A 14,077-nucleotide genomic window follows, 5' to 3' on the forward strand; every position below is an offset into this window, starting at 1 on the left:
AACTTCGTCCCGCAGGACGTATCCCAGGGTGACCTCTTGCTGCATGTGGGAGCTACGTCTACCTTGACTGGGACACAGAGCTCCAATTAGCACTTAAGGGCAGAGACTCTGCAGAGAGCACACTCACCTCGACTCAGCCCGTCGGGTCCCCGGAGGATCCGGCATTCTTCTATCTGGCCAAATGGAGAGAACATCACCCGGATATCGTTCTCATTACATTTCTTCGAAACCATTCCTATGAACAACTTTCTGTCTTCCACGGCTAGGAGAGAGAAATAATGAATGAGCCAAGGCCACTTCACCTTCTTCCTCGTAATCAATACGTCATCACCACCTCCGACTGGGTCCCGAGGCTAACTCTTCAGACACCCAGGCCACCTTCCTCCTCCACACGTGCCGTCTTGGCTCTCCCCACCCTTGCTCGGTATCTCAGCTCCTATTCCAACACTGGGAGCTTGTTTATCAATAAAACATCTTCAAAGGACACGAAACACTGTTTTTAAGTCCTTTTCCCCCATTTGGAAACAGTAATATGTTTACTAAAATGTTAAAGTTCTAAGTAACTGCTAAATGCTACTGTCCCATAGAGATATTTTGGGATACAGATTTTAATTTGATTTTTTTGGGGGGGTAGATGTTCTTTTAACTTGAGTGACAGCGAAAGAGAAAGATCGGGAGAGGAAAAATAACAGAAACAGATATAGTGGAAAATTGATAAACAAAACTTTTAACAAAGGATTCAATGGAAGAAAACATTCTCCTTCCCTGATTTCATATAGCTTTGTCCCCACTGGTCCAGATGAGAACAGGAGACAGGAGGGATGTGAATTTCTCCAGAGAGCTGGTTAAGGGGCCTTCTGTCCATAGCACTGGCTATGTAGCCCTACCCAGGTCAGCACATGTGGTCTGCACCTTACAACTAAAGCTGAAGGCAACTGTAGTCAAGTGAGTGGGGCTGCAGTTATTTGAGAATCATGTCAGGGTGGCCCCAATCTCAGGGTGAAACCCATTACCAAAAAAAGAACAAGGAAGAAATAATGCTATTCTGCCCACTTGGAGGTAGGATTCTTGATGAACAGAAATGCCTTTTGGGCGTCAGGGCAACAACCTGCAAATTCTAACCTTGGAAGCTGTCAGCGGGTAAAGACTAGGGAAGGTTTACCTCTGATGACCTTGGAGGTCTGTTTCCCTAAACTGACATGCTTGTGCTCAGGATAACTGGCCTACACTCAGCCTCAAAGGCACGATTATTATGGATTTCAAGACAGTGTTTGGAGCCGTTTGTAGGAGAGAGAACAAAAGATCGTCCTAGAAGCCCTCAGGGAGAAGTCTTGCTTATTTCCCATGTTTCCTTTCAATCCATTTCTTAGAATTAGAAAAAAAAAAAAAAAAGAAAGAAAGAAAGATAGCCGGCTACACCAACACTTCAGAAAGTCCTAGCTTACGGGATCATTTTATATCTGTATTATAATCTTGTCATTGCTATTTAATTGGCTTTTATTTCTGTTTCTCTTACTCTTTTTCTGGACAGTAAGTGTCTGATTATCATTTAACTGGCAAGAGTGTATTCTAGACTTGCCAGGGCCAGTTGCTTCGGGTACCTAAGTCAGAATCCCTAGTCTGTGTCTTCCAGGAGCCGGGACGGAAGATCTATAATGGAACAGAGACTCGTTTACTCTGAAGCAGCTCTGTCCAGTAGAACTCGAGGAAAAGTTTGGTCTGTAACGTCCACCCCAGTAGCGAAAGCCATGTGTGGCCACTGAGCACTTGAAAGGTGGCTAGTGTGATCGAGAAAGTGAAAATTTCATGTGATGTAATTTTATCTAATTTAAAATTTAAAAGCTGCATGTGACTACTATATTGGACAAGGGTGGCGCTGAGGGGCTAAGAGCTCCTAGTTGTAGAATCCCAGGCCGGAAGTAACAGACTTGAAAGACGTTTTGTCTGACTCTAAAGAGATGCTAAGGCCCAGCAGGGGGAAGGATCTGGCCAAGGATCATTCTACAAGGAGGTGGCCTAACCTGCACCAGGATCTGGTACCTTCTTCAGCCCAGGGTTCTGCTCACTCTCCTGTGTTTCTGGCAAGTCCAGAGGAGGCAGATGAGGCTGGGAGGGTAGGGCAGTGCTGTGACTGGGAGACCCTGGTCCTCGTTCCAGAGCTGCCATGAAGGTGATGGGTGACCTTGGAGGACGAGCTGACCTCTGGGGACCTCAGTCTTGTCATCCATAGAATGAAGGTTTCAACTTAATTCTTTTTCCTCTTCTCTTTCCTTTCTCTCTCAAGTGGTGGAGAGAAGGCAGCCTGGTTACATGCTTTGACTGAATGAAGCACTTGAACATGGACTTCAGCATCGCTTTCTACCCAGCCTCTCTCTCCACACTGGTGGCGGCTCCCAAGACAACGCAGAGAAACGAGGGCTCCAAAGAATACAGGTTGAAAACCACAATTACACAATCCTTGTAAACTATGAATCAGGTACCAGAGTTTGAGAAAGGCTTGACGTTAGATGTGGAATTGAAACCAGACTTTAAGAAGCACGGGCAGGGTCTGGATGGACTGGTAGTGTGCTGGGGGCATCACATACTAACCGGACAAGGTGCAGAGTCAGGAATGAATAAGGACTGTCTTTGTGGTGGACGGAGGAAGGCAGCCTGATTGAAGCACAATATGGACCATTTTCTGCTTCATCTGCAGAGAGGGGCTTGATGCAGAAGGAAGGTCACAGGTGGTCCAGGGCCACCGCCTGTGTTGAGCTTCCTCAAGGAGAAAGTGGGTGTCACTGGCTCTGATTCCTCAGCAGAGGCTCCTGAGGACTCCAGTTGCTTTATGCAGATGAAGATTTTTAAATTTAAGAAGTCCTTCTTTCTCCTGTCAGAGTAAGTGGACTACCAATGATCTACTAGGAACTGGTGAAAGCATAGTAAGTTGAGGGCTGTGTTGGCACTGGGGTCTAAGAATTAGAAGCATCAGATGCCCCAGAAGAGGTGCTTTCTTTCCAACGGGAGCCTTGGACCTCCAGTGCAACGCCAGACTCTTCAGCATGCGAGGACTCCAGTGGCCCTGAGGGCACATGGCATTCCCTTGAAGCAGAAGGGGAATGGATGGGACTGGCGGAAACGGGGCTGATGCCCCCGCCCTGATCCCTTCCTGCCCTCATCTCTGGGACTCCTACCCCCAGGAAGCTATGGATGACACCTTGATGAGTAGAAAAAAATTTCTGTTGTATTTCTTCTTATCCTGAAGAATCAGGTTTTCATTCTTTCAAACAAAAGCAAAGGATAAAGTCCCAGTTGGTCCTTGGTTTCCCTGATAAACCTATCATGACGGTATTTAGCGAAGACAATTTTCAGGGTTTGAGCTTCAGGGTGCGGGATGCTATAGTCAACTAAATGCGCAGCCCCTGAGAAGCTCAAGTATGACTTCTTCCCTAAGACGATTTACAAAAAATGGAAACCATTTACGAAGAAATCCTGACTTCCTCGGCACAATGAAGGGGTAAACTCAGGCAGGGAGATGAAAGATAACTGTCACTTTTTTCATTAACAAGTATCAGCTGAAAAGAAAAGAAAATCTGTACCATCCATATGCTATTGAAAGTGCTAACTTCCTTTCCTGTGTGTGTGTGTTGGCACGTGTGTGCATGTATAAAGGAACCTGGACGTTGGCAACCTTCTGCAAGCCAAAGTAGCTCTGTGGTTTTAACAGTTGGGCCTTGTTTGCTTTAATGGCAAAATGGGAATAACTAAAAATATCCAGCTTTCCTCTCAGTGAGTTTTCCCGATCTTCCAGTGAAAATTTTTATTCCTAGGATCCCCATTCTAAGGATCGCTAAACAGCTTTGTCAACATTTTAAATAAACTTAATTATCTTGAAATCACTTAACTTTTTCATCAATGTTTGATGAATTTCCTGGCGGGCTTTTCCTAAGTATTCATGGGCAGTTAAGTGTCTCACCAGTTTTTTCAATCCACAAGAATGCCAATTGCTTAGATAAACCTACCATATTCACAGTATTCTGCTAAGTGCTTTAGGGGAACTAAAAAAAAAAAAAAAAAAAGAAAGAAAAGACAAGGTGTTTGTCCCCTAAAGAAAAAGTCTGTTTTCCTTTAGGATAACCAATGAATGAATGAGGGGAAATACTTCATATACCACGTGCTGCACAGGTAGGGTTGCTGCCGTCAGTAACAGTAGCAGAACTGAAAGTGGATTCATACCAGTGACGTCTGCCGGCTCCCCTTCCGTGGTATAAATGAGAAGGGGTTAATATTAAATATAAGTGGGGACTTTTTTAAGTTCAGGGACTAGAAACTTCATTTTTTAAAACCCCCCTGATTGTAAGTCCGTGCTAACACACCGGTGTACAATCTGTCAAAGTCACACCTGGATTCGGGGCGGCCTGAATTAATTAACAACTTTTCAGTGTGTTAGTGCTAACATATGGCATTTAATTACGGCCTCCGAATCCACGGGTCTCTCTACTTTGAATTTCAAAATGATTTCTTCATCTTCTAGTACATCAGCAAGTGACTGCACGGGAACACCCTGGATTCCTATCTCTACAGGCCTTGCCCTCCCCAGGATGACATCGTCGGGTCATCCTGCCTGTTGTGAGCTCGGAACTTGATGCACAGCCACTGGGGGTTTCAGAGGCCTTGAGGAAAGAGATGGGTGGAGGCGGTCTTAAATGGCATTTCTGGATTCAAGGCTCTAAGGACCCTGACAAGCTGTGAGGTTGGAGGTTAAAGCAGGAGGGACCTGGTACTCTGCCTACAGAGTCAAAAATAATCCTTCAAGTCAGAAGTGTGACCTCACAGTGAACACTGGCTCCAGCCCCCGAGACCCCAAAAACAGAACCAAAGGCAACCGCCACGACTTCCTTGTCACCCACTGCTGGACCGACTTTAGACCCAGCAACTGCCTTTCACTTTCAATCTCGCACGGCTGGTTGCTTTTTCTGCACAGTGACAGAAGATTAAAAGCTGGAAAACAGGCCCTCCGACAAGAGAGAGAATGATAAAAGAGTGACTGTGTGTGTGAGTGTGGCTGGTCCCTGAAATAATCCATGCCTCCTCCAATGCCCTTCCTGTGCCATCCACTCAACTAGGTGTAAGGGAAAAATCACCAAAAAAAGGTGGGTGCTGTGGAAATCTGGGTATACACTCAGTGTGTTCTTCTCAAAGCCCCTGACATGGTATTGCCAACCCAGAGGAGGATCCGTTTTTTGGATACCTGGCACAGTAGAAGCATAAGAAATGGAAGATGCTAGGAGTTTACATAAATGTGCTAGAGGCTGCAGCTGAAATCAGAGCCATTGGAAGGGCAGGTTCTAGGAAGCCATGGAGATTTCAGAAGCCCGTTCAGTAAAAGGGTAAAGTGCCGGGCAGATAAGCAGACTAACGTTTCTGGGCTTTGTCAGAATCCCTGCACTGACAAAAGCTTACAAGAGTGATTGCTTTTCCGGAATTCGTTTGTCCATCACTAATGAATCTGTGATGAGTCTTGCTCAGCAAATACGAAGTTCGGGCAATCTGAACACAATGATAATGAAGAGAGTAACTGTTTCACTGTGATGAGTCCTTTGTGTCATCCATAAATGTCAGCAAACTCAAAAAAAAGTGCAATTAGAGCTCGTTATACTTCTTTCACAAGCACAGGAGCTATTTCGAGCATCTGAGCCAAAGAAATCTTGGTGCTCTCTGAGCTGCAGAAACTATGCTTACCTGTTAAAAATGTCATGTGAAATCAGAAAAGGCTTGCAGCTTTTATCCCTGGCTTTGGGAAATGATACCTTTCTCCTGATTCTTCCAATCAGGTCCAAGGACAACCCTGAAGTCTGCTCATGGCTATGCAAGGTGGGGGGGTCCCTCTGAGCCTCCGTGAAGAAGAGCTCTTTCAAAGCAGCTTTTGGTCCATTTACACTATTTGACTTTTTCTTTTTTACTGGAAATTCAGAAAATGAAGGTAGATCTGCCAGCAAAGGGACAGCCGGCCCAGCAAGAAGGTTTGGGGGTTTTCCTTCAGGTGTACAGATCTAAGCTTTGGCAGGAAGAGCCCAAGGCTGGAAGGGCTGGCCTCTGTTCTCAGGATGCACCAAAACAACTACCTCAACCGGCTGGAGCTACGCCACCAATGGAGCAGGCTGCACGCAGGCTACGTGCCAGGTGTTACGCTAAGCTCTGTGGGTGTTAACTACATGATGACTCTGAGCACAGACTAGGCTTCCGGAGCCCCTCTTACAGCGGGAGAGACGGAGGCTGGGTGAGGTTAGTAAACAACTTGCTCAAGGTCACAGCCAATAAGTGCAGGGTCTGGATCAAGTCCGGGCTCCTCAAAATAGATTTCACCTGCTACCCTGGGGCGCTTCCTGAAAAATGGCATTTTTAGGTATTTGCTCATCTTAGTAAAACAGAGCCCAATCCTGCTTGGCTTTTGAGATTGTGCAACATGGGGTGTGCCCACATCAGTTTGATTCTGTTGCTGTGGTTTTAGATCCAAAGCAAACACTACCCTCAGTGTCCACAGGAGACAGAGGACAGCAAGGGCAGATGACCATTCTGAGCCCTCCCGGCAGCTACCCTGTGGACAGTCAGGGTTCGCACCTGCACAGGAGAAAATGCAGAAGAAGAAACCCTTTCTCGGTTCAACTCTTTGGGTATTTTAAGTCAGACATTTCCAACTCGGTTCTCTCTTTTGTCACGTTTTTATCACTGCGGCCTAAGGTTCAGATGAACCCCCTCCTGCAGACTTTGATCCCATGGCCCGTGTCCTGACACAGTTTGGAGAATTATGGGGCCAAAGGACAGAGAGCATCTCCTGGTGGCCGGATGTGCCAGGATGACCTTCACTGATGGAATTCACCCCACAAATACTAGATCCATCCCGCCTCTCTCCCAGGAGGAAGAGAACAGATTGTAACACGCACTCCTGGAGCAAATCGGCACGGGGAGATGGCCTTCTGCCTGGGCAGACACACTCGGCGAAGGCCCCTAAAGGCCAGGGAACACTGACCAACATCTTATAGAAGTGTTCGAACATTTACAAAGCACGGTCACAAACATCTTCTATGAGTCTTAAAAAAAAGCTCATCTATGAGAGGCAATTAGCATTATTCCCATTTTATGAATGAGGAGATTGAAGTCTGGTCTTTAAGTGATTATTAGATACTGAAACTAGTGACAATGAATGTGAGTTCCAGCAGGTAAGGGACAGTGTCTTTTGTGTCCCTTTCTTCTTCTTTTAAAAATTCACTGCTGCAGTCCCAGCCTCTGGCAACGTGCCTGGCACACAATAAGTAATCGATGAATAACTGTCAAGTCAAGGAATGAGGTGACTGGACCAAGACCCACAACAAAGCAGGGGTGGATTTTAGACCCTCTGACAGTCAACGCCATGTCTGTGATAAAGTACTGTAGGAAAAAGGGAGTTAGACTTGCAGAGAAGCGTGTGGCTGATGAGGAGATGGTGGGGAAAGCACCAACATCTATTCTCCGACAGACACCACCGTACGATGTGGAATTTCTTTCGAAACTGTCTAGTGTATGGGGCCGGAAAATGGGATGCACTACAATTAGCAAAAGAAAGTACCTCGTGGAGAGATGCAGAGCCCCGCCATAATTTACATTGGCAGAGAATGCAGATCTCTAAGTGTACGGCTTCTGCTCCATGACTAATTAATGAGGTGCAGGGCTGCCCAGAGGAAGGCGGCCATGCTGACCACGTCAGTCTTGTGGGGCAGGAGAGGGCTGAGGTCTAGGAAGGTAGACGACTCCTTTAACATACGATGCAGCCAGTCCAAAGAACAAAACAGGGACAGAAGGTTTGCAGAAGTGGGAGCAAAAACTTCAGAGAGAAATGGGGTTAGCAACCCTCCGGTGTGTTGGAGAGGCAAGTCTCAATTATTTCACCCACCTCATCAAATGCATATATATATATATTTTTTGCACTGATTATATGTGTATTTAATCAGCTGACGGAATTCTCAATGAATGTGGATGCAAATGCATGGATACAACCTAGAGAAAAGTGCAGTGAGACAGTCGCAAAGCCAGAGGACCAAAGGGAAGCGGGGGGAAGACAGCCTCAATTCTTGGTGGGCGATGCCCTTCTCACTCACCTTCTCTGCATAGTATAAGGTCACGCCTCCCCATCAGGTGCCCAAGCTGCTGTCAGAGGAGGTAAACAATAGCCACAGGGTGGCCACACAGAGCAAGCCCCAAACAGGGACACAGAAAGCCATTCCTTGTAGCATCTTCACAGGTCTTTACCCCAGAGACACAGGAGGCAGGAGGGCGAGGTACCCACCGCAATGGAGGTTTCCTGGAGCACATCTCTCTGCCTTCCCCAGAGAAACAGCAATGGGGGCCAGCTCTTCCCGCCCCCCCACCTCACGTCTTCACTTAAAGGAACAGATATTAAAGGAAGACAGTCAGTCACCACCTACCGTTTGATTTTTCACTATCTGCAGGTTTCATCTGAATGGGATGATGCATCTAAAAATAGAAAAGTGAGAAAGTAAGGCAGATTGAACAACTGTTCAACAGTCTCAGAAATCCCATGCTATTCAACACGACTACTGATATTGTTATAAGGGCACGTAAATAATGAGACCTCTCACAGTTAAAATGAACTACCTTAAAATGCAAGCATGTGTTTGATGCTCAGCAACAGGATACTTGTAAGTCCCGGGGTGCTGTGACATGGTATTTTAACACGTGGGCTTTGCAGTCAGGCTCAAGTTCAAAACCTGGTCCTGCCATTCATGGTATGGTTTCTGCCTGGATCTTACAGGTAATTCTGGTTCTGCCATTCATTACAACTACGTGACCTTGGGCAAGCGTCTTAACTTCTCTGAGCTTCAGTCTCCTCATCTGCGAGATGGAGGTGACCCCTGCATAGTAGGGCCGTGAGAACTACCTGAGAAAATGCATGTGATGTGCTTAATGAATGGGGCATAGAAAAAAAAAGTTATTGTTATTTTGTATTATTACAAATTTAAACACAGATGATCTGTTTTTCTTCTGGCCGTTCTATGTCTGCTGCATGGCTGTTTCTTAGAGTTCTGAGTAATCTGAAGGTCGACCAGTTATCCCATCCCAGGCGCCACTATCCCATTTTTATTAAACACAAAGTGTGAAACAGGAATGCAGAGGCACCGAAAGAATGGAAGGAAGGAGAGAGGGCGGGAGGAGGAAAAGCGGGAGTGAGGGGCTTACGATCACATTCAGTACATACGTAGGAGGAGAAAGCGCCTGAAACAAAGGGGAACCAAGAGTCCGCATCGCGGCAGAACAAGCTGCTCTACGGTTCTTTAAACGATGCCAATCACATCACCGTGCATGATGTGAAGATCTGCAGAGCACAGAAAGCTGCCACCATTTCCAATTAAAATAAATGCCTCAAATGACTTTCGTGGGTTCTCTTACTTCATATTTCATCCTACCCCAAGGAACGTCGCAGCCACAGGGTAGATGGAATCAGTGGCTGTGCAAATGCTTTTATTATAATGGGCCCTATTCTCTCTGAACCTTTAATTTCCCCAGTGGACTTCCCTTACTTGCCAGCCACAGCTCTGGGCTTTATCTAATTGAAATGAAAGGGGAATGGTACTTGGCTCTGGCACTGAAATGATGGGAAATGATTATCAGGCGGTTGAGACCACGTGCACCTAATGCCTGCCAGGGTCTTCAACACACAAGAGGAAGAGGTAAGAGGGAGCAGTATCAGGGGACAAGAGGCTGAATAATTCAGAGCTGCTTCGTTTATTCTCAAAGGCAAGATGCTCTTATGCACAGAACACAGGCCTAGAGTTGTGGGGTCTACTTGTATTCCCACTCCACTCATTAACATGCTCAATTTGTAGAGAAGAGACTAGCATGAGAATGGAATGCTCAGGAGTCAGTAAGTAGACCGGCCTTTTAAGAAAAGGTGCTGTGGGAGCCCAGGGGAGCAGATACTTCATTCTGCCTGGTGAGGGAGGTAGGGGGAGTTTGGCAAAGGGCCCATCTGCTTTGAGTCCTAAGGGCTGGTTGGACTTGCCAGCAGAGGAAGTGGGTGGCCCTTGAAACGAATGGACGACCCCACACAAGGACACCGTGGTGAGAAAGCCCTCAGTCCTCCTGGAGGGAGCCCACAGTGTGAGGGCAGAAGGCACGAGAAGGGGCTGCCAGGGCAGCCAGCATCCAGGTCTTAGAGGATCCCACGTGCTAAGGAGCTGAAATTTCCTCTAAAAGTCAACGATCAGGCATAGAACATTTAAGGAGCAAGGCAACGAGATCCCATGTGCATCCTTGAAAAGTCATTTTTGGCTGCAGTATGGAGGATGGATGGTAGAAGAGAGACACAGGAGGCAGGGAGGACAGTTAAGAGGCTACTGCAACAGCCCATGTAAAGCAGGGAAGGTCTAAACCTCAGAGGTAACTGGCTGGTTGTAGGGATGAGGGGGCAGCGGAACCCCAGGCCTGGACAACTAAATGTGTAGTGGGATCATTGCCTATTCATTTCACTTCTGTGTCCTATATGTAACGTTGTGTCCTGTATACAACTGCCTAAATAGGGAAAACACGAGAAAGCAGTTTGGGGAGGGGGTGTAGAGACTGATGGGCACAGGTCAGGACACGCTGCGTTTGGGGTGAAGTTGGAAATGTGGGTTTCGAGCTGTTGGGACAGCTCTGGGAGGCGGCGGAAGCCCCAGGCGTGGCTGAAACTGTCCAGAGAGGGAAATGCAGAGTGAAGAGAGACAAGAGCCAGGGGCAGAACTGTGGAGAAGAGCCAGGAAGAGGAGTCTCAGAGGGACAGAGCAAAGGGCCATCCAGAGAAGCAGGAGCAGAACAGCTGGCCCCACTGGAGCCACGCAGGGAGTTTCAAGAACAAGGTGATGGTCAAAGCAAGTGCTCTCAGACGCTACAATGAAAACGCCCCAGTATCCTTCTGGGTTTGGCAATACAAATTTTTTTTTTTTTTAAGGGAGTTTATCAAAACAGTTTCTGTTGGGTGGTAGGGGCCAGAATGCCAGCTCGTAGGCAGCGGGAGAGTAACAGGAAAGGTAACAGTTGATATGAGAAATGCAGACAACTATTTCAAGAAGATTAGCTCTAAGTGGGGAAGACAGGAGGCTCGGTGGAGGATGGGGGAGGAGGATGGGGATGGGGTCTTTCCTTTCCAGATAGGAAAGACTTGTAACAGGTCAATGAGCTGAAAAGACTCAAATGAGATTCACAGGTTCAAGGGATAGGAGACAAGAGATAATTGTACCAACGTTATATATAGGACACAAAATTGAAATGGAGGACTCTTGCCCTTGGGAAGATGCTGACCCAACATGGTCGTTGATAGGTACATATATAAAGGAGAAAAGACGGTGACCAGCATCAGAAAAGCAGCACAGAGAGAGTGCCGTGAGCATTCAGATCCGTCTGTGACGCACACGGAGGTCTGGAGGAGGAAACCTGGGAGCAGTAAGGACAGAATCATTTGACTCTAAAGCTGCAGAGGGCCCTGGGAATCATTTCATCAAATGCTCTCAACGTATAGGTCTGAAGGGAATAAGTGACTTCACTAAGGACACACAGATGGCTAATGACAGAGCTGGGATCAGAATTCTAAGCTGCCTACTCTTAATCCAGGGCCGATTCCCCCAAACCACATTGCTTCCCCCCAAAATGCCCAACACGGGATTTGGACTTATGAGCCTATGATGATGAACTGCAGGCTTCACTCACTGCAGGCACCAGACAGACACTCAGTTGAAGGCGCCAGCAATATCCCCTTGGGTGAAAGTAATCTTCCTCTGCCCTCGCATCATGCTTTATCTATGGAGCTTTAAGACGGGTGTTACACGAAGACTTGACTCTGGGTTTTCCTGCTGCTGCTGAGAGAATGAGCTCTGATTCTGACCTAAGACTATCCAGAAGGCTCAGGAATTTAGCAGTGGTAGCTACGCCCACTGCGGACTTGAACTTGGTTTCTTTCGGTCTTTCTGGGCCTCTGAAGGGGGAAAAAGTCAACCTCACAGAGATCTGGATTGTCAGACCAAGGTGAATCTGAATGGGTGGTCACCCTACTCCAGCGATGTTCTGAAGACAATATAGATAATGTATGTAAAGCGCCGTGCGTGACCTTCTTGGAGAGAGGTATTCAATCAGGACTGTATTAAGAATGGCTCATTACCAGGAACAGTTCATCTGAGTTACAAATTCCTGATCAGATACAGGACGTACATGTCAAGGAAGACAAAAAAACACATGGTTTGGAGGAGTCGTTCTCATAATGTGTGTCACTTCCTCAAAGTCTCATGATACCAAGAACTTTGGGAGATTTGTTGAGCGGAGTAGGGAAGTTATTGTAAAGGAAGAGGTATTCTAGTTTAAACTTTCAAATTATAATACAGGGATTCTTTCCCTGTAACAGGAAAGGATGTCAAAGATTTGACCCAGTAGGATGCTAAGATCACTCACGCATTCGCTTATTTCTGCTTTGACCAGATGATCTGATACATGGTGGGAATAATGGGTGAAAAAGAGTTCTGGTCATGGTGGAGGTATGTAACGTAAGGATGAGACAGACAGACCAGCCATTTCCCACATGCAGTGTGGGAACTCAGAAGAGACACACCCCACACAGTCCAAGGAACGGCAAGAAGGCATCTCAGCTGAAACCATGGTCAAGTCAGATCTTGAAGGGCGCTAACCAGGACTTGAGTGAAGGGCATGTCAGGGAAGGAACAACAAATGTGAAGGAACAGAGTAAGAGAAACTAAGTCATGCTGTTCCTGAAGAATGATGAGGGGACATGCTAACCAACAGAGGAGGCAATCGATGTCGCCAGAGATCATTCACCAAACACAACGTAAATGAAGCATGACAAGACCAACAGCGAGGGATACATCCCTGGATCGGAGAAGTTCAAGTACAGGGAAAACAATGCACATCTCAGCTCTGAATCAAAACTGCCCTGGCTTGGCAGCCAGAGGCTCATCGCCTTCCTCAAGGACTGAAGGTGACCCCCATGGTGTCAAGAACTGAAGCCTGTCAACAGTGCTTCTGTCATGATGGGGAACTGGCGCCTCCAATACCAGAGCTGGAGGGGCCGGAGGTCAGAGGTCTGCACCGTGCTCTGCACTGGCGGTGGTGGTGGGGGGCCCAGGCGATGGCAGCAACGGGAGGAAGGGCCCGAGAACTTGGCCGTCACCCTTCCAATCTCCTAACGTCCCACCAGATGCAAGGGACCCTCAGAGTTGAGGGCTGGGGCTGGATCCCTCCTCCTTCTGTCTATGGCGAGTGAGCACATCCTCTTCAAGAATTCTCCCAAGGAGTCTCCTAAGAGGCATGTTATTTTTTAAATTAATTTTTATTGGAGTATAGTTGATTTACAATGTTGTGTTAGTTTCAGGTGTACAGCAAAGTGAATCAGTTATACATATATGTATATCCACTCTTTTTCAGATTCTTTCCCCATATAGGTCACTACAGAGTACTGAGTAGAGTTCCCTGTGCTCTACAGTAGGTCCTGATTAGTGATCTATTTTATATATAGTCGTGTTTATATGTCAATCCCCATGTCCCAATTTATCCCTCCCCCCGCTTTCCCCCTTGGTAATCGTAAGTTTGTTTTCTACATCTATAACTCTGTTTTGTAGGTAAGTTAATTTGTACCTTTTTTTTTAGATTCCACATATAAGTGATATCATATGATATTTGTCTCTCTCTGACTTACTTCACTCAGTATGACAATCTCTAGGTCCATCCATGTCACTGCAAATGGCAGTATTTCATTCTTTTTTATGGCTGAGTAATATTCCGTTGTATATATGTTAAGAGATATGTTAATTATACTGAGGCTGCATTATTAATGCAGTTAATTATACTGATGCTGTTTAACTCCAGCCATCACCAATGGATGAGTTAACTACCTTTAACGTGAGACTCTATCATCACACTGGATCAGCTGGGTCTGAGAAAACCTTCACTGGTCTGTATTATCATGATTTGTCTACTTGGTCAGAGGAGTCTAGGCATTTTATAACCTCCGGCCTGTGACACTGACAGGGTAGCTTCCCTGAGGGCTGGAGAAACAGCAGCA

General features: G+C 46.6%; 1 protein-coding gene across 16 annotated transcripts in view; it reads right to left on the minus strand.

The window, feature by feature from the left end:
* CELF2 (CUGBP Elav-like family member 2) overlaps positions 1–14,077 on the minus strand; it is a gene marked incomplete at its 5' end in the record, with an annotated part of 523,117 nt that overhangs the window by 76,490 nt on the left and 432,550 nt on the right. For all 16 annotated transcript variants that reach the window (XM_079700765.1, XM_079700766.1, XM_079700760.1 and 13 more), the window contains 2 exons: positions 128–262; positions 8,442–8,490. In XM_079700765.1, coding sequence (XP_079556891.1) covers positions 128–262; positions 8,442–8,490 — 184 coding nt within the window. The remainder of the gene's footprint in view (positions 1–127; positions 263–8,441; positions 8,491–14,077) is intronic.

The sequence above is a fragment of the Hyperoodon ampullatus genome (assembly GCF_949752795.1).
Source record: "Hyperoodon ampullatus genome assembly, chromosome: 3".
NCBI classification, from domain to species: Eukaryota; Metazoa; Chordata; class Mammalia; order Artiodactyla; family Ziphiidae; genus Hyperoodon; species Hyperoodon ampullatus.